The sequence below is a fragment of the Dermacentor andersoni genome, chromosome 2 (assembly GCF_023375885.2).
Source record: "Dermacentor andersoni chromosome 2, qqDerAnde1_hic_scaffold, whole genome shotgun sequence".
Classification (NCBI taxonomy): domain Eukaryota; kingdom Metazoa; phylum Arthropoda; class Arachnida; order Ixodida; family Ixodidae; genus Dermacentor; species Dermacentor andersoni.
Window position 1 is genome coordinate 83,239,166 of NC_092815.1, and position 26,008 is coordinate 83,265,173.

The 26,008-nt window shown below is 45.0% G+C and overlaps 1 protein-coding gene across 2 annotated transcripts in view; it reads left to right on the forward strand.

Annotated features, from left to right (window-relative positions):
- The first annotated feature begins 7,915 nt into the window (after nucleotides 1-7,915).
- The window catches only part of LOC126541732 (NBAS subunit of NRZ tethering complex-like), a 118,570-nt gene continuing 100,477 nt past the window's right edge, over nucleotides 7,916-26,008 (forward strand). For both annotated transcript variants that reach the window (XR_008614816.1, XM_055076888.1), the window contains exons 1-12: nucleotides 7,916-8,048; nucleotides 8,510-8,552; nucleotides 8,656-8,761; nucleotides 9,348-9,395; nucleotides 9,457-9,500; nucleotides 17,521-17,654; nucleotides 19,380-19,471; nucleotides 19,806-19,862; nucleotides 21,955-22,201; nucleotides 22,569-22,625; nucleotides 24,565-24,693; nucleotides 25,713-25,829. Coding sequence is in view for 1 of the 2 variants with exons in the window: in XM_055076888.1 (XP_054932863.1) it covers nucleotides 7,938-8,048; nucleotides 8,510-8,552; nucleotides 8,656-8,761; nucleotides 9,348-9,395; nucleotides 9,457-9,500; nucleotides 17,521-17,654; nucleotides 19,380-19,471; nucleotides 19,806-19,862; nucleotides 21,955-22,201; nucleotides 22,569-22,625; nucleotides 24,565-24,693; nucleotides 25,713-25,829 (1,185 nt within the window). In the remaining variant the exon portion in view is untranslated. The remainder of the gene's footprint in view (nucleotides 8,049-8,509; nucleotides 8,553-8,655; nucleotides 8,762-9,347; nucleotides 9,396-9,456; nucleotides 9,501-17,520; nucleotides 17,655-19,379; nucleotides 19,472-19,805; nucleotides 19,863-21,954; nucleotides 22,202-22,568; nucleotides 22,626-24,564; nucleotides 24,694-25,712; nucleotides 25,830-26,008) is intronic.

The window sequence follows — 26,008 nt, forward strand, 5'->3', positions numbered from 1 at the left end:
GAACTGCATGGGCTCGCGCTGTGAATCTAACCGGTCAGTGCTGCAACCGTTGTTGTAAATATAACCTGTAAATAGTTGCTCGTCATCTGACTCGTCCTTCGCGTAACAATATCTGTATATATATATCACAAGAACCAACAAGCAAAGGCACCGAGGACAACATAGGAGAAATTATTTGTACTTCGTAACTGAATTAAAGAAACGGTAACTTAATAGAAATTAAAGTGCATGAAAAAACCGGCCGCAGGTGCGATACAAACCCACGTCTTCGCATTACGCGTGTGACGCTCTTTATACCAATTGAGAGCTACCGCGGCGTCGCTTTCCAATTCGCTTTCTGGAACATTTGTTTCGCTACTAGAACTATCCCTGGGAGTGTTAGCCAACGCCAACACTTACAAACCTTGGCGGCGGATGTGTGTGTATATATATGTCATTTAAAATTTAGTTCTCAGGCCATTTGTGGGAAGAATAAAGGTCCGTTCATTCATACGCTTACGTATACCCACGTAGCCCGGTTTCATTTTGATTCGTATGTTATCTTAACTTCCATCACTCAACGATATTTTCTGATAACTTTAGAAACAATTCCACTGCAGAGCCTTCCCTATAGTCAGCAGCTCCTGCGCTTCGGTTCGGTAGTTCCGGTTATATGAGTATCTTCTGTCGCCGGCGGAATACTCCCCCCAGCAGCTGAAGCACCATTGAAGTCGATATGGCTAGTGCATATTACAGTAGAGTTAATAGATAACAGTATCGGCGAAGCATGCTATATATATTGATCACTGTAAGCGTGAGCACGGCAGCGAGCTGCTTCTTTTTTAATTACCCAACGGAGCCGCGATTAACTTCAGCGTTTGCGGAATATGGATCACTGTGGTATGGATGTGACGAGACGACATGCCTCCATTGGGCTGGTCACGTGCACGCACCCTCCTTTACTAGGAACCCCCGCGTTGACGTCATCAAGAAATCGGAGCTGCTGGCCATCGTATGCTACATCACGCACCGAAGCGACAGGCTCTACATGCGATGTCATGAGTAGTGCCTGATGCAATATATCATGCAATAAAGTCTAAACGTTTGCTTGAGCGCACCGAGAAGAGCTGCATCGACGTACCACGTTCGTTCTATATTTTACAGCGTAACCTGTCATGGGCTCATTCCAATAGCCGTTCCTGTTGGCAGTGTTGTCCGCTGACACCACCGCCGCCGGCGTCCGTCGCAGCCGGGAATAAGAATATATATATATATATATATATATATATATATATATATATATATATATATATATATATATATATATATATATATCGAGTTCCCGCGGGGTCTGACAATGGGTCCGTTGTGCGGCGGTCAGCTACTCTACCACTGAGCCACGCCGTTTTTGTTTTTTAACATGCTATTGATGACAATGAATGAAATAGACCTGCATAGCCTATGGAAACCACGTTTGCAAGACAGAAATGCAGAAAACAGTTTCCTCAAGATCGCATTTCACTCAAATGATTACGCACTTAAATGACATTTACCATCAAGAAGAGTGTTAGCCGGATTGATATAGACTTTTGATGAGGTGCTTAACTTCCCCTTTCAGGTTTTAATGCGATATCAATTATATGGACACTCCAGGCGCATTTCTGCAGTCGGCGGTGCTGTTGCCGTGAGGTTCCGTATAAAGTCCCAAGGCAATAAAATGGTCGCCGCGCGCCGTTGCTGTATGTGCGAGTGAAAGCGTCCCGAGGGTGAGCCGGCGATCGCGGTTCAATCTCGCGCAAGCAACGGACGAAAGCGGGGAGGAAGCGAGCCGTCTTCCGTCGCGCGCAAGGCTCCAAGGAGAAGGTAGGGACGAGGGAGCATTCTACTCCGAGCTGCCGCGCGCGCGTCTGGGCCGCTGTGTCTTGAAAGCCATCTGCGACAGGTACAGGGTTCACCGTGCGCTGCGTTTTTGCGGCTTAGTTCGCGTTGATGCGACAGGCAGTACGAAGGTCAATTCGCTCGCTGCTGCTGCCGCGCTTCCTCACTGCAGCGTTTCGACAGCGAGTTTCCGCGATCATCGAGTGAAATTTGTTCATGTTTACTTGTACGCGCGTGACCACATGCTTGTTAATTTAATTGGTATGTCTATGTGTACAAGTTTACACGGCCGATAAAACTACTACCCTTACTTCGTAGGGCTAGCTGTCCACTGATTTGCTGTAGCAATCGATGCTTCGCCTTTCGAGCGAAACTGCGACTTTTTTTTTTTCTGTCGCGCTCGACCAATCTTTATAAGGAAGTTGGCAAGAAAGTTGGCACCCAAGCACAGGGAAATTGAAAGTGTACATGCACAACCAGGATGAATCAGAAAGAAAATGATAGAAACAGAGACAGCGAACTGGATGCAAAGAATGGAAACGAAAAAGACCATGGAGATTTACAAGAATGAAAAGAAAAATTAGGAAGGAATATTTGTAAGATAACACGAAGAGAAGTGCCTTGCTATTTGAGGCTCGAGCTGGTTGGCTAAGGACAAAAACACACCACAGCAAATATTCGCAATTGGATGATTTTTTTCTGCAATGTGTGCTGCAGAAAAACATCCGGAGACCGCTAAGCACATCCTAGTGGAATGCGAAGGAATTCACCCAGCGAGACCCGTACGTAATGTACACCTTCCAGTAGCATTTGGATTTAAGGTGGACGGAAGCATCAACCGGTCAGCAGTAGATATAAGCAAGAAAGGTTTAGAGTATTGGAGGGGAAAAAGCAGGTAATAGGTTGATACGACCGGATCATGTACCGGCTTAGGTAGCGGTACAAGGGAGATAAAGAAGTTTTGAGGGGGAAAAGGAGATTAAGGAGATGTATACAAAAATACTAGGATGAAAAACATGTATAGCATACCTGATTAAATCAAGCAGGCTAGCTGACTATTTGTCACCGCATCGTTTCAGTGGGGATGCCACTAAATCATCACCAGCAGCAGTGGCGGCGGCGCCGGCCGTGCTGGGTAAAGAAACAAAGAAACAACCAGAAAGCTCGCCTTCGCACATCCGCGGCAGCGGCGGCGGCATTGCACCTATAGCATTTCTACAATGCTTTAATAAAGCCTTCCGTGCCACTTTGTGCGGGCATTCAAGAAACACAAACTCGTTTTGGCTCTTTGTGCACTCACGCAAAGCTTCGCTGCATATATGTTAGATGATCTACAACTAGATGGCGCCGCCATACCTTGGCACGACGTTTTCCTTTCGAACCTTCTCCTGGGCGGCGGCTAGCGCCGTGAGCAATGCGGCGAGCGCGAAGCTAGACGCTCGTAATGTACCTCATTCAGTCATTGGACAGGTTTCGTTAACTCGGTGTTTTCCTACTCAACCGCACCAAATACACAGAGAAAGAAACTATATAGATTCCAATTCGTTGGATCGGCTGTTCTTTTTTTTTTTGTCTTTATCCCTACCATTGGCACTCACCCCTACTTAGGCTACTGAGCCATCCTTTTCATTAAAATTCATTCTACCTCCCTCTCTGACTTAGCAAGCCTCCTCTCAAGGTACGAGCTATAATCAGCATTCTTAGAATACTTCACGCACTTTCCGGGAAGCTTCTATGTTTGTCTCTAACCGTTTCCCCGCCAACTTGGGTCACTTGTTAGCCCACGGTCTAATGGGTGGAGCATCGGGCTGCTCTGCTAAGGGAACCGTGTTCGGAAACCAACCATTGGACCAACTTTGGTAACTTAGTATGTGACACTGGGTATGTGCCGCTCTTCAATTGACCTCTTTCACTCCAACTTAGGTAACTTATATGTGCCACTAGGCCAGAAGCCAACAAACAAAGACACCAGGGACAACATAGGGGAAATCACTCGTACTTACCGATTGAATTAAAGAAATGATAAACTAATGGCAATGAAAGCGGACGAAAAACAACTTGCCGCAGTTGGGGAACCATCCCACGTCTTCGCATTACGCGTGCGATGCTCAAACCATTTGAGCTACCGCGGCGCCGTTTTCCCGTCCACTTTCTTGGGCATTTGTGTTTTACTACTAGAACTAACCTTGGGTGTATTATCCAGCGCCACCACTCACAAACCTTGGCGGCGGATCTGGAACATCCTTTCTCCCGCAGGCGTCACGAGTCCGTGATCTTATTGGGTGAAGGCAACCTTGGCGGCGGATGTGACGTGACAGTTGCGTACGGTTCAATATTCGCCAAATCCGCATCGCTAGCGGTTTGCCGCCAGGTGCACGCGTCGTCTGCATAGACGCTATTTAATAGCTGCTAATAAAAAAATTGCACAAACAGGCCTGATCCCGGTGACCAGAACCGGTAACGCATTCTCTCACCAGAGCAGGATTGGCCACCCAGGTGCAGTACTTGGCCACAACCTCCTATATGAATACAACAATCAAACCCCGGCCCTCAGTCCCCAGCAGCCGCGAAGCAACCGACCACGGCGGCGGCCAGATCTGTGACGCAGCAGAGGGTGCTAAGAATACCTGGTTCCGGACAGGCCGCCATTGGAATCTGAACCTGGCAACGTTTAACGTTAGGACGTTATCTAGTGAGGCGAGTCTAGCAGTGTTATTGGAGGAATTAGAGGGTAGTAAATGGGATATATAATAGGGCTCAGTGAGGTTTAGGAGGACAAAAGAAGCATGTACAGGGCTAAAAAGCGGGCTCGTACTGTGCTACCGGGGCTTAGCGGAGAGACGAGAACTAGGAGTCGGATTCCTGATTAATAAGGATATTCTTTATTCTTTATTCAGACATATCCCCGCTTAGCCCGAAAGCGTTACAGCAGGGGGGTTACAAGCATGAAAAGAATACATCTTGATTCTCACTGCACACCTGTTCACATGACAGTCCATTCCACTGAGCGATAGTTCTTACAAAAAAAGAGTTGGCATACAGGCCCGTCCTAGCCCGGTATTCTCTAATTTTGCACTGGTGGTCAGTGCGTGCCGATATATAGCTTGGCGGTTTTAAGTACATTTCCCTATCAATTCCAGTTTTGTTGTGATAGATTTCATACAGAAGCTTTAGCCGCAGCCTCTTTCGGCGAGACGACAGGGACTCCCAGTTGAGCTCTGTTTTCATTGCTGTGCAACTGTACCTCCTCCCGTACCTACCCAAGACGAACCTGGCTGCTCTGTTTTGTATTTTTTCTAGTTTATTTAGCTGGTATTTTTCTAGTATATAGCTGGTAACATACAGGAATTCTATAGCATTAACGAGAGGGTGGCAGGTCTTGTTGTGAAACTTAATAAGAGGTACAAATTAAAGGTAGTACAGGTCTACGCCCCTACATCCAGTCATGACGACCAGGAAGTCGAAAGCTTTTATGAAGACGTGAATCGGCGATGAGTAAAGTCAAAACAAAATACACTATACTGATGGGCGACTTCAATGCCAGGGTAGGCAAGAAGCATGCTGGAGACAAGTCAGTGGGGGAACATGGCATAGGCTCTAGGAATAGCAGGGGAGAGTTATTAGAGACTTTTAGCTTGTACGCTATTCCGGTAAACGGGAGCGGTTTGGGCGGATTACCGGATGGTCGGGGCGTAAACGTGAGCGGTGAAGCCGCCTGGTGTTGTAGAGCTCAACCAGACAAACGCATAGCTAAAACTGCAGTAACTCACCATATCCTGCTTCGCCACCCGTGCAATTTTTTGGCAGCGGCGTAATTGTGAACACGATTACGCCACTGTCGAAAATTTACGCCAGCAGCTAAGCAGAATATAGTAATTAGCTCTGTGTTTGTGTGGTTGAGCTTTGAGCCACCAGCTGGCGCCACCAATCTGGCCGCTCACGTTGACGCCCCCGCTAAACCGGAAAACCGCCCGCGCTTGCCCGAATACCGGACACGCTAAAAGTCTCTATTAGTAGAGTTTGCACAACAGAATAATATGCGGATAATGAATACCTTTTTCCGCAAGCGGGTTAGCCGAAAGTGGACGTGGAGGAGCCAGAATGGTGAGACTAGAAATGAAATCGACTTCATACTCTGCGCGAACCCTGGCATCATACAAAATGTGGACGTGCTCGGCAAGGTGCGCTGCAGTGACCATAGGATGGTAAGAACTCGAATTAGCCTAGACTTGAGGAGGGAACGGAAGAAACTGGTACATAAGAAGCCAATAAATGAGTTAGCGGTAAGAGGGAAACTAGAGGAATTCCGGATCAAGCTACAGAACAGGTATTCGGCTTTGACTCAGGAAGAGGACCTTAGTGTTGAAGCAATCAACGACAATCTTATGGGCATCATTAAGGAGTGCGCAATAGAAGTCGGTGGTAACTCCGTTAGACAGGATACCAGTAAGCTATCGCAGGAGACTAAAGATCTGATCAAGAAACGCCAATGTATGAAAGCCTCTAACCCTACAGCTAGAATAGAACTGGCAGAACTTTCGAAGTTAATCAACAAGCGTAAGACAGCTGACATAAGGAACTATAATATGGATAGAATTGAACATGCTCTCAGGAACGGAGGAAGCCTAAAAGCAGTGAAGAACTAGGAATAGGCAAGAATCAGATGTATGCGTTAAGAGACAAAGCCGGCAATATCGTAACTAATATGGATGAGATAGTTCAAGTGGCTGAGGAGTTCTATAGAGATTTATACAGTACCAGTAACACCCACGACGATAATGTGAGAGAGAATAGTCTAGAGGAACTTGAAATCCCACAAGTAACGCCGGAAGAAGTAAAGAACGCCTTGGGAGCTATGCAAAGGGGGAAGGCAGCTGAGGAAGATCAGGTAACAGCAGATTTGTTGAAGGATGGTGGGAACATTGTCCTAGAAAGACTGGCCACCCTATATACACAATGCCTCATGACCTCGAACGTACCAGAATCTTGGAAGAACGCTAACATAATCCTAATCCATAAGAAAGGGGACGCCAAAGACTTGAAAAATTATAGACCGATCAGCTTACTGTCCGTTGCGTACAAAGTATTTACTAAGGTAATCGCAAATAGAATCAGGAATACCTTAGACTTCTGTCAACCAAAGGACCAGGCAGGATTCCGTAAAGGCTACTCAACAATAGACCATATTCACACTATCAATCAGGTGATAGAGAAATGTGCGGAATATAACCAACCCTTATATATAGCCTTCATTGATTACGAAAAAGCATTTGATTCAGTCGAAACCTCAGCAGTCATGGAGGCACTACGGAATCAGGGTGTAGATGAGCCATATGTAAAGATACTGGAAGATATCTATAGCGGCTCCACAGCCACCGTAGTCCTCCATAAAGAAAGCAACAAAATCCCAATAAAAAAAGGCGTCAGACAGGGAGATACGATCTCTCCAATTCTATTCACAGCATGTTTACAGGAGGTATTCAGAGACCTGGAGTGGGAAGAATTGGGGATGCGTGCATTGCAATTGGCCTCCTGAGTTACTAAGCAAGGCAATATCATCAGCGAATATCAAGTTGCTAAGGTATTCTCCATCAACTTTTATCCCCAATTCTTCCCACTCCAGGCGGAAATCCCCGAAGTGGGAAGGTACTTCGAATGCGGAGTAGGATTGAAAATCGCTAATAATCGACTGGGCAGCTGGTCATGTGCCCGCCCCTCCAAAAAATTTATTAGTACGCAGTATACGCAGCCTGCGCCAACATTTGCCATTCTTTCATTATCCCCTCACGCCTTCCGCCCCCCCCCCCCCCCCCCCCCCGCCGCACACACACACCTCCACGCCCCGAAAAAGCTGGCTACGCCATTGTTCCTGTTCCTGGTTCCATCGTTGTAATTCCAGCTTCGTCATATTTGCCTTATCAATTGCATTAAAGGTCCTCCTAAAAGCACCAGAATTTTCTTTCAGCTGTCCTTCGCACGTGTCGGAAACCGAAACCTTGTTTCTTGGCTGAGCGCAACTGAATTTCACGCATGGCGAGCAACGTTGATCGTTACCAGACGATGCGCCGTTGGGATCCACGATGGCACCTGCTAGCGTAAACAGCGTGGACGAAAGTGGAATGGAAACTGAGAATAATATACTATATGAACTTCTAACGTACTCTGAATGGCAGCAGGAACCTGAAAAACTGGTAAGACTGGCTCAAGCTCGTAGGCTTTGCAAGAGTTTCACTTTAAGCGCTGTCGATAGTCAACAAACGCGATGTCGTAATCGCACCTCGTTAGATGTTCTCTGTTTTCGTTTACATCTACGTCCACTGATAAGAAAATTTGTATAGCACGCCTTGTTGTTGTGAATAAAATACATTAGACCTAAAGGTTCTGTGCGTGCTGCTGCATTTATCTGTCATCACATTCCTGCCACTGACAACTCGGTGATAGACACCGCTTTCGGGTAGCGAGTACAGCTGACGAAAAATAGACGCACGTACTGAGCGTTTCTTAACATTAATGTGGTTAGTATTCGGTAAACTTATTTTCCTGTCAAGGAAGAATATATGTAAGAGAAATATTGGATTGTCGCAACTGAAAATACGCTAACATTTATAAGTTGTGTACTTAGCTTTCAAATTCGGTGTTTTGCTGTTTTCAGAGCCGAGCAGTTGTCGAGAAGTCAGACGATGCTAAGGGATCAGGTATTGTAACCTTCATTCGCTTTTATTTTAACTGCAGTGTCTTGATGCCTTAATTCTCGTTACAAATATCACGTTCTAACCTGATTCTGCGCTTCGTTTAAAGGATTTTGGGGCTGGCTTGGACTGCTGGCCACATCGATGTCCAGTATACCGCCCGCAGTTCAAAGACTTCGCTCCTTCCACATGGAATGGCATTTTGTCGTTGGAGGGTAAGATGTTGCTTTCCTTGCTCATTTCAGTTGCAGAATAGTGGCATATGTCCGTATAATGACAAATTAGGCGCTGCTCATGGTCGCTATGCAGTGATTCCTATTATGTGACCCCTTATGGAGTACCCATAACATAGAGGTTTAAGGAAGTAAACGCAACTCAACTGCACCGTATTTGTGACATTGTTCACATTGCCTGCTATGTTGCAAGTTCTCAAGAAAGATGTCTGTACTTCCCATTCAGGCATTGCATGTTTGTTGCTATAATGATCAAGGCACAGGAAACATTTCGCTAAAATATGCTGGCTGCCCAAACAGGACTTCCTGCATCTCTATTGGCACTGCATCACATTGATGCTAAGTGATATGTGAGAACACCTCCGCACACTGCAAATGCAGAGGTGTTCTCACTTATCGTAAATTTGGAAGTCACAACAGTTCCCTTATTTGGTTTGTAACATCACACTCACTTCACACACATGCTGGCAATCCTATGCTGTCGTCCGTACATGTGTTATAAGCTGACTAAATTTGAGCTGCCATTTCTAGTAATGCTGCTCCTTCTGCTTGTTCCTAATTCTTTCAGAGACGGCAAAGTTCTGGCCATTCTGCAAGACCAGTGTGTGGAGATTAGGCAAGTAGAATAAAATAGCTTTCCCATTTTCTATACCCATCACAATATATGCTTCATGCAGGTCCTCAAGGGATGAGTATGCAACTGTCATTGGGCGTGGAATTGGTGAGTGTCTCCTCAACACAGTTGTGTGTTTATGTTTAGTGATGGCGTGTGAAATTAATTTTGCAGGAGAGTATACTGTTGACATCCCTAGCAATTTTCCAGTTTTGTGTGGTGTTTGGGTCTCTCAATAAGTGAACTTATAGTGCCCCATCTCATGTGAATTTCATGTAATGTGAAACTGGGGCTGTCTGACGGCCACTGCCACTGGGCATGCCAATGGTCAGAACCACTACCATGTGTCGCTTTTTTTCTGCCTGCTTACTTCTTTCTTGATACCAAGAAATGCCATGCGCCATGGCACAAGCGCATGGTATTACCCTCCTCCCAGAAGAGCATCGGCTTGATGCTAAACAAAACATTGACAGGGAGAAAGACTTGTCCCAGGACAAACGCAATGGTCCAAGAACCATGACTATTATGGCATGTGATATGGTTTTAACCTTACAATGTGCACAATCCCAGGCCATGGTTGTCGGCATCATGCTGGCTGGGTGCCATATGGAAGAGCATTATAATTTAGGTCACTCACTCTCTGAAGCACTTTGTAAGGGCCGAAGTACCGACTAAAAAGTTTTTCCTAAAGGCCTTTACGGCAGACGGGGCTCTAAACTAACACTTGGTCACTTGGTTGGTAGTCATCTTGTCGGTGGTGGAGGCTGTAGTGTCATGCGACAATACACTGGTGTTTCCTGATTTTTACGCGAGCCAGTTGGCATGCTTCCTGAGCACACTGCACGAAACGCTCGATGTCTTCATCAGGACTGTCAGAATTGTCATATGGTAACATGGCTCCTAACATCAGCTGAGCTTCATGATCATAAACAAGAGAAAACAGCATGAAGCGTGTGGTCTTTTGCGTAGCGGCATTGTATGCAAACGTGACGTACAGTAGTACCTCGACCCACGTCTTATGCTGCACGTCTATGTACATTGACAGCATGTCGGTCATCGTTTTTTTATGCCTTTGGGACAAGCCATTTGCTTGTGGATGATAGGCTGTCGTCTTTCAGTGCGTGGTGTAACTTAGTTGAAAAACTTCTTCAAGCAGCCTTGCTGTAAATGCTGCCTCTTGTTCCGTGATGACACAAGTTGGGGCGCCATGATGTAGTACGATGTTCTGTACGAAAAACTGTGCAACCTCAGAAGCTGTGCTTATAGGAATAGCCTTTGTTTCAGCATAGCAGCTTAAATAGTCTGTGGCGATGATGATCTACTTGTTTCCGGAAGTAGACAATGAAAACGGGCCCAGGAGGTCCATGCTGACTTGGTCAAAGGGCCATTGAGGTGGCTCCATAGAGTTTCACATTAGTATACCTAGAGGCAAATCTGGCGCTGCGATCGTTCAACCATCATGGGAATGATGGGAAGTACAGGCTTCGGATTGGCATTCTATTGACTGGCGAACTAGTGTACAAGTATTTTTTGGCAGTTTTGGTTTCGCTCCAAGCGCAATTGCTATAACCTGCAGTTGGACAGTGCAACGCAAAGCTCTTTGCCTTTGTTATGTTGCTCGGAGTGGCGATAGCGCGCTGGGCCAGCAACTGGGACGATGCTTGTGTCGCGGTGTGGCGTTGAAGCCGTGACGAGAAAGCGGCGGCATCGTAAACGTTGAAAGAACATGTTTTGAGCGTTTGGACCTTTGTTTATTAAGTGTGTTAGGTTGGCACTGTAGCGTTACGTGCTTTATGAAACTTCAGAATAGGACAAAGAAGGCACTACTGATACAAGACATATACAGTTGTACTTCTAGTGGCTTGACAATCAAATTTTATTGAGGGCTTCATTATGTGCTCATTTATGTGCTCATTGAAATGCGTGTTTTAGGACTTTGAGAACACTAACTTACTTGTGGTAGGAAAGATAGCTGCTTCCTAGCTGTAGTCTAGTGTCGCACAATGGGTACCCGCAAAGCCACGCTGTAACGCTTCGGAAGCGGTACGCCAATACAAAATATGATGCAGCATACTCGTAGGAGGCCACTAGCGTCCTAGCTAGCACTGCAGCAGATGTGCTTAAAAGTACTTGAAGACGTTCAGCAATCGTGACAGCCGACGCAACCTTTCGAAAGAGCGAGAAAGTTCGCAAGTGCCTGTCATCTGCGAGAAAAGTCTCGCGTTTGCAGCGAGCAGGCGTCGTAGCAGACGACACTTGTAGCATTCCTCTCAAGGGCGCAACGCTTTGTCACAATACAACATTTTTATTTCCAGAAATACATGATGAGTATTTTTATATAAGTACTCGCACGGTTGTTTTGCTGTTGAAAAAATGAACAAATAATTATTCTTTGGCGTTAAATTGGGAAAAGAATCGCACAAGTATGCATACCCTGGTGTGTCCTGGTGACAAACCATAGTAAACCATGCTTCCATCTCAAAATCATCCAAAGTTTATGCAGCGTGTTGTACATTATATAACATACTGCAGAAATAGAATTAGATTTTACGCGATAATATTTGAGTATAGCTTTGTTTACTGCGCTGGAAACAAACGCCACTAGTCTAAAGACCGAAGTCAATCCGAAGCCTGTACTTCCCATCATTCCCATGTAGGTTGAGGCAACGCGCATGAGAACCCCCGTAGACACTAGCGCCACATTTCCCTCTAGGGTATTTTTAGAAACTCTATGAGGTGGCTCGATTCGATTCAGCAATCCCGCAGGTTTCACGTTGGTTGACTTTCACCACTGGCATTCACAGCAGGCTTGGACGTACTTTTTAACAGAAATGGCGAGTTTCGGCCAGTATTACAATTTCCGTACCCTAGCAAGGGTTCAGGTGAAACTGAAGTGGCCAGACACAGGCTCGTCGTGGCACACGAACAGGATTTCGTCACGAAGCTCTGCTCATACAACCGAAAGGTAGGTTTTGTTGCTGGCAGCAGAATAGTTCTTGTATAAGATGCCCTGTCGTAAACAAAACGGTGACAATCCGCAAGCAATTTGTAGGGGCAGAAGTATGTTGCGGCCTTCTAGATGTCCAATGATAGGTCGAAATTCACAATATGCTCGCTGCCATATAGATACGTCTGCCTCACTTATGGCGCTGAGAAAAGTGCTGTCATCTTCGTTGTGTTGATCAGCAGGTTCAACAGGCGCATGCAACAGCGTGTCGGCATCGTCGTGTGTGCGGCATGACTTGTACACGATGGTCATGTCGTATACCTGCAGGCGCAGGCTACACCATGCCAGTCATCCAGGAGGGCCTGTTAGGTTTGCCAGCCAGCATATGGAGTGATCATCCATCACAACCCGGAATGGGCGGCCATATAGATAAGGTTGGAACTTGGCAAGTGCTCATACGACGGCAAGAGACCCTTTCTCCGTGGCAGTGTAATTAGACTTAAGTCGTGATAAGGTGCGACTGGCATAAGCTACGACCCTTTTGCCGTTCTCCTGCCGCTGTACAAGCACCGCACACAGAATGACGGTTACTGGCGTCGGTATAAATTTTCATTTCGGCTTCCTCGTCAAAATGCCCAAGAACAAGGGGCGGTGCCAGGCGGTGTCGAAGCTCAGTGAAAGCCGCTTCTTGTTCAGAGCTCCAGATGACCGGCTTGTCGTCTCTAGTGAGACGAGTAAGTGGTCTGGCAATTTTAGAAAAATTGCGCATAAAGCACTGGTAGTATGCACACAGTCTCAGGAAGCGTCGAACGCTTTTCTTGTCGGTAGGAGTCGAGAAAGCAGCTACAGCAGCAGTTTTCTTGGGATCAGGACAGACGCCTTCCACGCTCACAACATTTCCAAGGAACTTCAGTTCTTCATAACTGAAACTACACTTCTGAGGCTTTAACGTGAGGTAGCGCGATCATATTGCCTCAAGCACTTGCCGCAGTCATTTAAGATGTCCGGAGAAGCTACCTGAAAATACAACCACATCATCCAGGTAGATGAGACAGGTTTGCCATCTTAGGTCATCTAGCACAGTGTCCATCATCTGTTGGAAAGTTGCCGGAGTAGAACACAACCTGAACGGAAGTACTCGGAACTTGTAAAGTCCATCCGGAGTGACAAAGGCTGTTTTCTCCCGGTCACGCTCGTCTACCTCAATCTGCCGGTACCCACTTTTTAAGTCAAGGTAGGAAAAATACTTGGCTCGCTGTAGCTAGTCAAGAGAGTCATCTATGCGCGGCAATGGATAGAAGGCTTTCCTTGTGACGTTGTTGAGTTTTCCGTAATCAACACAGAAGCTGAGAGTGCCGACTTTCTTCTTTACCAGGACAACCGGGGACGACCACGGACTGTTTGAAGGTTGGATGACGCCATCATCAATCATCTCCTTGACTTATTGTTGAATTGCTTTGTGTTCTTTCTGTGAAACACGATACGGCTGCTGGTGAATAGCACGTGCATCATTGTGAGTAATTATCCTGTGCTGCATGATTGGCATCTGACAGACTTTAGACAATCGAGCGAAGCAGTCCTTGACCGCACAACAGCCCTCGCAGTGCCTCCTTATTGTTCTCCGACAGCTCGATATTTGTAACGCGTTCTTCATCGCTGCCGCTTTCTCCACAAGCGAAACACTCAATGACGTCCTCCAAGGCTTCAGTGTAAGCGACGGCAGTGCCATGGAAGAGGTGTTGGTGCTCATTTGTGAAATTAGCGATCAAGACGTCAGCTTGGCCATCCCTAACGTCAATGATTCCTCGAGCCAAGCTAATTCTGAGGTTAAGTAGAAGGGGGATGTTGCACTCTGCGAGTACTTCGCCTTCGCATGTGCCCTCAGACGTTACCGGAATCATTACACTAGCATGAGGTGGTATCGTGACGCTGTCGTCGGAAATTAGAAGAGCGGCTCTGTGGCGGCAGGTGTCTCGTGTCATCGCTTTCTTTGCAGAGAAAGAAATACAGTGTCAGCGGAGGTCGATGATGGCACCATACTCTTGAAGAAAGTCTATTCCAAGTATGAATTCATGGGAGCATTCTCGGAGAACAAGGAGACTGATCAGAAATGTTGAATTTTAAATTTGCACCCGAGAAGTGCACACACCAAGTGGTTTGACGACATGTCCGCCAGCTGTCCGTATGTGTGTCCCTGTTCAAGGCATAACAACTTTCTTTAAACCGCTTGCCAGTTTTCCGCTGATAATCGAGTGGTCAGTACCAGTGTCTATTAAAGCAGTAATATTTTAACCATCGATCAGCACAGTTATGTTCATTGAAAAGTTGTCTCCCGCCTGAGACACCAGCATCGTCAAGTCTCCATCAGTCTGAGGTCGCGTCAATTGAAGGTCTTCCGCACGTTGAGTATCAGCGGCCTCGCCTCGAAAGGTCACTAACATCAGTTTTCCAGGCGAGGGCTCTGAGGTCGCCCTTGCGGCATCCGACTTGTACCTCTCGAATAGGATGGTCGTGGTGATGGCGATCGCGACTGGCACCTTGATGACAGTGACGCACGCTGTCAGGCGATAGAATCTTCAATCTCGGGTGGCTGTTGTCCGAAATGGCATCGGGGTGAAATAATAGGAAACCTCTGGAGTCCAAGGCGGCAGAACTGGCACTTACAGTAGACATGACCCGCCTCACCGCAGTGGTAACAGAGCGGTCGTTGGTGGGGCAGGTGCCAAATCTCGGATTTATGCATGGCTGGTCGAGCCTCTCCAAAATAAGAAACTGCCTGCGCTGACTGAAGCATGGCATACGGGGGGGCAGGTAGCGGCACTGGTGCAGGGATAGGGCACCCGAATGTGTCCGCATAAGTTGCCTGCCAGTATTCACTCATGGTAGGAGGAGTCACTGGCAATGGGAGGGTACGTCTTAAAACATTAGCGTAAGTTGTGCGTTGAGGTTCACTTGAAGTTGTGAACACCTTAAGTGGTGAAGCGGCCTGAAGTGCTGCGTCGTAACATGCTGCGCCGAGCGCATGCTGCTCTTTGTCACGCATGACGTTAGCTGTGAAGTTGGCTGAAGGCTGCTGCACCTGATGCAACTGTCACAGCTCGTTGCAGACTACCAATTGAATAATCTTGCGAAGCGACTCGACACCAGTCATGAATGCTCCTAGGCCACTGGTAGCAGAGGCGAGATTCACTTGCCGATCGTACTGGTGTGAGCGCTGGTGTGAGCGCTGGTGAGCTCCATGGCGACGGCTTCAGTGAGAAACTCCGCAACCGTTTTGGGTGGACTATGAACTAATCCACCAAGAAGCTGCTCTTTCACGCCTCACATCAAGTGACGCAGCTTCTTGTCTTCTGACATGGTAGGGTCAGCTTGCCTGAAGAAATGCACCATGTCTTCCACGTACATAGCCACACACTCATTAGGTTTCTGAATGCAAGACTGGTAGGTCCATTCTGCTCATTCCTGGTGATCGGAGCTGGCATAGGTGTCCAAGAGGCTGCGACAGATGTCAGGACATCTTTGCGGTTCTGGAACCCCGTGCGAGCACCATCCAAAAGGCTGAAGTAGATGTTTCGGAGCTTCGCTTCGTCATCCCATCCATTGAACTCCACTATGTGCTCGAAGTCCACCAGCCAGTTTTCCACGCCATCAAGAAGGTAGTCATGGAAGGGACTTGGCACGCGTGGTTTTTTCAGAGTGTAATGAAAAGGTACCAGAGCAGCCGTCGCAGGGTTAGTCGTGGTAGTTGCGGATGTAGCATCCATACCTGCTGACGTTGTTGTTTTCGCAGGTAAAGGCTCAAACTCAGGGGCCAATCCCTGGATTCTCTGGCTGGCACACAGTGTACTGCTATAAGCTCTGGTATCAGTCTAGCATTCTTGCTGCTCGGAGGGGTCTGTTGCATGGTTCGAAAATACCCAGCACCTCCACCAGAAAAATGTCATTTTTAATAGACAAGTATCTTCTGAAAGAGGCTGTTAAAGTTCGAGTTGTCAAAGGGGCAGCACAGCACTGACAAAAGACTAAGGTGCGAGCTCGTCAGCTAGCTCGTCCTCGTCTTCTACTGGGAGCAAGTGGCCCAAGCGTGTGGTCCAAGCGCGTGGCCCAAGCGCGTGGCCCAAGCGCGTGGCCCAAGCGCGTGGCCTAAGCACATGGCACAAGCTTGTAGCACAAGTACGTGGCAATATTGTGCATGGAGTGCTGCCACTTATACCATGATTAGCTGAGATTGCCTATAACCTGGATATGTTCAGTGTATGTTGTTACATTGTTCCTGAGTAAAACTTATCAGTACATATCTGTACTGCATTGAACTGTCGCTTAGCAGAATGGCTGCCGTCCAGATTAACTGCTATCGCTGTCGCATCTAAGCCTTGTTTTATAGCTGTTGGTTTTGCATTTGATAAGAATAATTGTGTTGCTGCTAAAGGTTCCTGGACTCTATTATCAGAATATTACGTAGTGGCTTAAACTTACATCATTATACTGTTATGGCCAAATGCAATCTTGTTTCTAAGTGGTAGTTAGGCATGGGAAGTGACCTGACTATGATCCACTGTAAATTTCATAATGCACAGTCAAATCTGTTATCTCTGCTGTTGCTACTTTGGGCCTTAATCAGAGTGCCAAACAAAATAATTCAATGCCCATCATACTCTGATTCAAATTAAAAGGTGCAGTTCTATCTCAAGCTGTGAACAAAAGTGCAACCATGTTTGCAATACAAAAAAAGGTGTATAAATTAAAATTTTTAACCAAAATGCAACAATATTTTCTTTCTCTACTTCATTCACTGTACATTCATTACTTGCTATCTTTCCATGTATAACTTTTGTAAGCTTTGCATGGGAGTGCACGTACAGCATTTTGCAAAACCACAGCTGTCACAATCATGCCTGTTTTTCTTTTCAAAATTGTCTGTTTTTAACTTCGCACATTTTTCTGTTCCATGTTGCTTTCCATGTGTGCTATTTTAAATCGCATTGCACATTAAATCAAAGGTAAACATTCGGCAGATATCTGCCTGATTGGGTTGCACATTGCTACAGACTGAACTATGATATACAGGCCACAATTTGTTGTTGGCTGGGCTTGGATTGCGATATAATTGGAAGTTGACGTTAGGAAGAGGGGGTAGATTGGTAGCAATGTTCCAATGCTGGTGTGTGTTGGGTTGCACAGTTTCCCGGGATCCCATGCCTCAGTGGAGACGCATCGCATGGTCTCCCGACTGCAGCTTCCTGGCCGTCGCCCTGAGCACTGGCCGAGTAGAGTTCTTTGACACTGTGGGCAGCACCCTCTTCCACATCCCAGAGGTAAGCGCAAAAGGGTGCTTCACTGATGCATGTTAGAATGACTGTTGTGCGCACCTTTTGTTGTTCTTCCTCAGTGGAAACACACTTAAACCTCAGTTTAATGAACACAGATATAATAAGGTAAACCTATGATGTTTCTTGCCAATATCAGTGTTTAATGACATAGGCTTATAACAAATATCAAATATAACAAAAGTATTTTCTTGTCTAATGGCCACTGCATTATGGCGAGGTTCAACTACAGTGGACTCTCTTTAAACAGAACCTCAAGGGACCAGGGAAATTGGTTCCGTTTATCAGGAGTTCCATTTACTGAGAGACAAGGCTGAATAAAATTGCATGGAAACAAAACCAACCAACCATGAGGATGGTATAAGAGGCAGTTCTGTTTAAGCGATTTCTGTTTATTGAGATTCCACTGTATAGCCGGTTGGCAGCACAGTCATGTCACAGCAGCAAAAGTTGTGCACATTGTTTACTTGCGACAGAAGTGCCAAACAGAGTAGTTCGAAATAGAAACATGTTTCGTTGACACAATCTAAGTGCAAACAAAAGAGCAGTTGAAAGTAGGAACTTGCCACAGTTAAGCGCGACATGTTCATAAGCAAGTGCGGGTAGGGTGTACACAAAACATAGCAAGTACGCAAGTAAAACTCGTTGCAGAAGTAAACATTCAAAGTATGCAGTGTCAGTGCAACAAAAGAGGTGAGCGGGAACTTGTGCACACATAGATGCAGGTTGTACGTAGATGCATGTTGCATGTTGTACCATGTTGATCCAGGAAGGGCCATACATGAGAGTCTGTGCAGAGCGCCTTATGCCACACCAGCCTACTGTATAATGTGCAGATGCATGCGAAAGCTGTTAGGTGACATGTGGCAGGAGCAGTCCAAGAGAGTAGCACGTGATCTTGCAAAATAGCACTGGTCACAAAGAGGCAAACACATAACAGCAAGAATGGTGAGCCAATGTGCCGTCAAATTAACACAGAGGTTTAAAAGGAGGAAGATAGCTGAAGATAATTTATTGGCACAGGCATACATCTTTTCTTCGAGGGGCAGTTGTTGATGCATTCTTTCATCTAGCTTCTAAGTGACTATAGGTGTGTTTTTATGCTTCAAAGGTGAATGCAGGTGACAGTGTCTTAGGGCTAAGCACTTTATAAGAACAACTTTGACGAGTATACCACATCTATGCAATCAATTCAAATCTTTGGAACTGTACAAAAGCTCAGTGGACCATAGATCGTTCGATAAGATGAAGGCATCAGAGAAATTGAATGGAAATAATTGCCCTAACTTGTATAATGGAGACTATCACTAATCGCAGCATTTGTGGTTCCAGCAAAGAGCCATCTGCTTTAAAAGTAAAAAAATCCTTGACAGCCTAATTCATTCACTGTACTAGTCCCTTTCTTTTGTTCGTTTTTGTTTTGGTACTTTCTGCTGTGGGTATTTAAGTCACAACATACTAAGCATGTAGCATTTCGAAAATGCATACTAAAGGTAACAGATTAACAGTGTAAGCTAAAGAAGGACAAACAAAATGACAGGACAAATATTTTCCCTGTCCTTCATTTTTCACTTGAACTGTTAATCTGTTATCATGAGTTACCAATTAGCCCTAACCCACACTTTTTATATTAACAAGATAAAATTTAAGTGTTAGGTATATCATCAAATATTGCTCAGCATTTCAAGTATGTGCGGCATTTCCTTGTTACAGCCAGTGGTGCAGATTGAAGGTGTTCTACATGACATCAGTTATGCCATGGCTGGCATACTCTTCACTGAAGCTCGAGTGCACAAGACTCAGTGGTTTGTGCTGTTATTTCTTCCGTATTTTCTTTTGCATTGCTAAAGACTCAGCGTGGTTTTATATTTATACAGGCATCTTCGACTCTGCATTAAGGCAGGAATTAAAGCTCTAATACCATGTTAAGTTTATGCATGGAACATGTGCAAATAAAGTGGTTTGCTAACAATGGGAGCTTGTTCTTCTTTCATGACTGATGCAGGCCAAGTCAACAAAAATAAAACAATGTTTTAAAGTTTGTATAGTAGTCATAGTTGCACATCTATCGGTGTCTTGCCATTATGAGCTGGATGTTCTAGAATTACCCTTTTGATATGTTCCTAATTTTTTCCACAGGTCGTACGAGTTCATAACAGTCAACTACCGGGGCGAGCTTAAAAGCTACCTGCTCAGGTATGATAAAAGGGGGTTGTTCCCTTCTTTGTATTATTATTGTAAATATTATTAAGTTTTTGTTTTTACTGCATAATGTGTTTTATATAACACTTCACTGTGTCAGTGCCATTTGATTGCTCTAGCCACTGCTTCTGTAGAATTACTGCGTGGTTTTGGAACGATTTTGCACATGGGGAAACAATGAATTGGCTGTAAAAAAAAATAATTTGGTTGAGTTGATACTAATGCACACTGTAAAAACAAGCCAAAAAACAAGGTCTCAGTGATAGTGAACAACATGAGCACTGAGTTTCCACTAGAGGATTATTGGTAAAAACAGGATATGCAAGGCGCTTTCTTTTTTTTAACTATACGAAGTTTTTGTGAAACAGCTTTGAGCTTGGCGAATGTGGTGTTGTTGTGATGGTGTTGTATAGTGAGGCGTACATAATTTGCCACTAATAATAACCTGCAACCATTAAAACTTTGTCATGCAATTCGTCACAGGACGTTTCTATCTGATAGGACAGTATAGCTGCCTTTTGAGCACTCCCAGCATGTGCGATTTTGATATTGCCTTGATGGAGTGTTGAATTTTGGCAATGAATATTTCTAACTATATGGGAATTTAAAGATTAAAATATGGAAGTGGATTAAATTGTGACTGCCTTCATGTTTGCCATATACTAAACAACTGGCACTAAGGTTCTAAAAAAAAGAGTTGATTTATAAATTTTTTTTTTGATAAGTCATCACAATGTCATATTATTATAGTGGTAAAATATGTCTGCCTCACCTATCAGCTCCTCTGCAATATACACCCCATTTGCTACAGCTTGTATTGGCTCACAAGTGGCATTGTTGTAGTCATGCAAAAAAACACAGTTACCCCCAAAGCTGAGCAGCTACGGGAAAGGGCAGCTTGATGATTTGACAGCTGCGCCGGCGTCCGAGCGTTAGTCATTAGCAAGGATTCCAGCTGCATAGGCACGCTCTATAAACGAAGCCGGCGCAGCGCGCGCTGCGCCGGCTTCGTTTTTGTTCAGTTCAGTCTCGGAAAACAGATGGGACGGCCACATGTGCGTTCCCCCGAGGAACGAGCAGCATTCGACGAGTAGCAGCGAGAACTCGCCCGTGAAAGGGCTTGCCGTTGGGGCGCCGATCCAGCCATTAGAGCCGCCGAGCCCAGGCAATCCAACAGCAAAGAGAAGATTCCGAGCTGAGGGAGTGGGAGGCCAAAGTAATCTGGCTCCGTTACATGTAGGTTGCTTAACCATGACGAAGGTCAGGTGCACACAGGACAAGTTTCGCTTGCCCCCATTTTCTGATTGGGGAAGCATTGGTAATTTTTTATAAGTAGTCTGCATAGTTTTAAAAAGAAACACTGTATATAAGCACATTTAAAAGCGCACAAAATGTTTCTTTCAGAGTTGACAAGCAAGAACGAGTGTTAACTGTAAATGACATTGCACAAAATGTTGAAAATGTTATGGCACATATTATACTAGTTACTGCTGTCCCTGCTCAACACTGTGGACAAAACTGCAAATTGTATTATTCATAATTATGTAATGCAGATGACAACATAATTACCTGTGCATATGCAGGCATTGTGGGACTGTCTGGCTGTGGTACATATTATTTGTTGAGGTGCCTGTAGCTTGCACAATGCTGCAGAAGTATTCTGGGAGAAGTACATTAGTGCCGTAAATGATTAAATATTTTACAAGAACCTGTTTTTTTTATTTTCATGTGTCTTCTGTTCTGTAATGTGCACACTAAGTGCACATTACAGAATCACCCGAGGTTGTCAGCATTAATCCTGAGCTCACCGATACGGTGTCTCATAGACTTTGGGTTGTGTTGTGACATTAAAGTCAATCGGTTAGTCACTCAGTATCCTACAGCCCATGACTAATCCCGTAAACAATTTGCACTCTGTAGTGTACTCAATCATTTATCATGGCATATCCATCCACTCCAGGAAAGTTATCATCCACAAGCTAATCAAAATGTTCAATCTGAGCTAAAAAACATGAGATGTTGAGTTTGTAAATTTGAAAGATGATTGTTCACAGAACAATTTGCTCATTTTCTGCCACGTGGACAGCCCATCTGATGGCTACCGAGACAACCACAGCCTGAGCCTGGCATCCTTCTACTCGAAGGGAGTGACCAGCATCCAATACCACCCCTCTCACCAGGTCCTCTTTGTGGCAGGCCGCTCACCGGTGCCCCAGGCAAATGGCAGTAGTGGTAACCACGGCTCAGCCCTGGAATTCGGCATCACGGCCTGGCGGTTTCTGTCGGACTATCCCCACTACAAGCTGGTCACAACACTTAGTGATGACATGCTGGTAATTCATCCAATGCAATGTTTATCATCTATTGTTACCTTCTGAGTTTATTTTATGTTTTTATTCACTTATATTAAACCAATATAGACATAATATGATTGACTTTCCAAAATTTCACACTGGTTGGTTGCACCCGCCATTTAATTCAGCTGTGTTCAAATAGTGCCCGTGCATGTTGACAGTTCTTTTCATTTGAGCAGTGATAATTCGAACCAATTTCGAGTGTCCTGTTGGGTTCAGGTTAACAGAGCTTGATGAAATAAGCATGCCTGCTCATCTGTAATGAGATACCTCATTTAACAGTAAACTAATACCCCATGTCAAAACTGCCTCTCCTTTCATACCTAACATTTCCCCCCCTTTGTAGCGCATGAACCCACGGCGGTTTTTGAAGAAGGTGAGCTTCTACTACAAGCAGTCTGAGGTAAGTGTCAACCTGTTCCATTCATTTGGTTTGATATGTAAGCAGTTGGTTTACACTAACTGCTGTCACATGGATGCAACAATGTTTCCAAGCCATTGTCATATTGCATTTGCCCCCTTCTATCTGCAAGTACTATATCATTCATTTATGCTTTCCTGTGGCCATGTTCTGAAACAATTGCATTCACTGATGTCATTTTGTGCATACATCGTTGATCAGAGACCTAATTAGCCACTGTCACCGTTGTGTTTTCTGCTTGTGGTTGTGAATAACATGATGAGTAAATGTTTGCAAAAATCTTCTGTAATCTTCTTTAGCTAAAGAAACAATATGAAAAGTCTCTAGTCCCTTCATTGCAAAGCTTGTACAGTCTACTTCCATTAATTCGACCCTGACGGGACTGACGAAACTGGGAGAACTATGTGGACTGTCGAAACTGGTCGATGCTCAAGTTATCCGGCGCATCTAATTAAACAAAAAGGAGAAAAGGACGCCAAAACGTGTCAATTCACTTGCAAGTATTTGCCTTTATAATTAGCTTTGCCACATTACAGTCGTGCTATGCGGTGAAGCATACCAAGCAGAAGAAAAGGTGCCAATCTTATGGGATGTAGCACTTGCTCCTTAATTTACACACGCACATAGGCCGTCTCCAGTCACAGTAAGAGCACCGAGATTCCAAATATGTTTATTGCAGGCGTTCAGAGTGTTAGATAGATCTTTTGTTGGCCCTAAACCTCCCCTCTACTTTCCAAGTTTTTCATCTTACCGCCTTCCTTTTCTCTAGCATTTCTAAAGCACAGATAGCTTTTCTCTGCTTCTCGGTGCACGGCACGTCTATAATTGGGATTACGCGTGCTAGGCAGGCCCCGTTAATGGTCTCATTTACGAGATGCGCATAGTGGGCAAAATGAGGGCTCCAATCGCCACATAAAAGTAAAAAAAGACAGCTCGGAATGGGTGCCAATACGCGTGTTTTGCATCTAGATGCTTGTACTGTGAAGGAGACGGCGTGTGCATGTGTGTATAACTAAGGAACACGCACTATGTCCCGAGGCAGTGGCCCCTTTATATTCTTGGTATGCTTCACCACATAACACTACTATCTTGCGACGAAGCTGACCAGTTAAGTTAGAAATATTCAGCGAAGGCTAATTTTGAGATCAACATAATGGAAGTATGGGCCCATAGACATGTATAGGCGGCTGTCGGGACTTTCGATCGAGATTGAATTAACTGGAATTGAAACAATGGACGTCTACTGTACTAAAGTTTCCAGGTTGCTTTAGGCACTGAATAACGTGTTCTCACGCCACTTGCAAAACCACAACTTCCAGCTGACGTTGTTATTCAGAAGTCGCGTGCACTTTGGAGCCACTGGAGCACATTAGAATGAAATCATAAGGATGTATGCCTCTTTGCAGTTAGCAAAGCGATGTACCATATTTTGTCACGTATATCCTGCACCCATAACTACTCTTAGTGGCCCTGAAATCTTTATATAAAATACTGTGAGCAATTATTGGCACACACCAGAGCCCTAGAAGCTGGTTGTTGTGTCATACAAAAGTGAAGACATTAATGTCCTCACTTTTGCTGCCTGTAGAAGTGAATTCCGGTAGCAAATTCGCAGCTGTACAGTTCACTGCCATGAAGCCACACTGTGCTACATCAGATCTTCACTGCAAGGCTGAGCATCTTGCTGTGAAGCCAAGCCACAACGCAAAACAAGATTTGCTTAAAATCAGCACCAGCATGCTGTAAACTTCTAGATTTACGCATGGTAATACTTATGAAAATGCAGCATGCTGCACCGTGTCATATTGAAGGAATGCCCAAAGTGTACGAAATTGGAGTAAATCCCAAAGTGATAATTTGAGATAATAGCCATAGTTTCATGAACGTGAGTGAGTGCTTGCTGTATTTTGATACATTGCAGGATACAGTGTACCAGCTCAGCATATCCCCATCAGGAACCAAAATGGCCGCTGCTCATACCTCAGGAGCACTTTCTGTCTGGACTGTCCCTTCCCTTACAAGGATCAGCCTCTGGCAGCTTGAAGACATGGTATGGAATGCACTCTTGTGTGCAAATATGAACGTCCATGTTTTGCATCACCTTCTCTGTTGGAAAAAACATGTAATGGCTGCTCTCAATGAGCACATTGTTTCTTCTTTGCTTGCTTGCATGCTTGGTCTGTCTGCCCACACAGGCGTGCATGCATGTTTGTTTGTTTGTTTGTTTGTTTGTCATGCTTTCTATAGTGCCATTTAGTGCCAATAGGAAGTAACAAGTGCACAGACAGACAAGGTAACAGCAAGTAGATCAAAAGAAGATTTTTGTACAAAAACTTGGGCTATCACAGTGGAACAAACTGCAGCTATGTGTTGCTGGTATAAAATTATGTTCTTTAGGGTGCATAATATTGTCACATTGTAGTGGCGCTGAAGAATAAAACGGTGGAACAACTGCAACTCACGATGCTAACTCTTTATTTGGCAAACTTATGCCAACAAAACAGCTAATATTCAAGCACTACAATAGCAGCGAGTGCATGCGGTGATTGTCGAAATCTGATCCGTATGTCAGGTGTGCCAGCTTTTATACATGACTCATCAAAGGTTCCAGTGTAATCGCTGGTGGCTGAGTGCCTTCCAGAGAGTACGTACTACACAGTTCATTTCGTGCATAATATTTGGTTGCACAATGTTCAGTGGGAAACAGACAATGTATAGAACCTGCGATAACATTTGAGAAAATTCTTATAAAGAAAAGCACGTCTTGCGCTGAGCAATAACTGAACATTTGTTAGCCACTGAAATGCAGTCACCAGATAAACAAGTGCGTGTGTCAATATAGTGAGAAATTCATACAAAGGATGTCAGGCACTGAATTAATGTACTTGATAAGTGTAGTATACAATATAGCAGTCGTTTACATGCAGGAATTGTGCTAAGAAATAAGAGCAACCTAGTGTGAATAATATTGTGGCTAATATGTTTTTATGGTGCAAGATTTTATGATGCCCTACAGTAGCTCTATAATGTGCGAAATAATTATAGCTGAAGCCCCACTTGTACATGCAGCCCAAGTTTGACCACCTGAACCCTCAGGCACACAAGCTGAACAAACGCCGCTACTTTTCACTTCATCCAGAGTCAGCGCACCTCACCATTTGTGACATGAACTGGTGGTCTGATGACGTAAGTAAATGTTTTATTCATTTGACTGTGAAGGCTCAGTATCTGTTGCGTTCTGCGCCCGAGGCATAAGGTTGCACATACAATTCCCGGTGCCATTGTAATGGAATTGGAATGCAAATAAGCCAGTATGCTGAGGCTTGGATCAATGGTAAAGGACTCCTGACATTCAAAGTTAATCC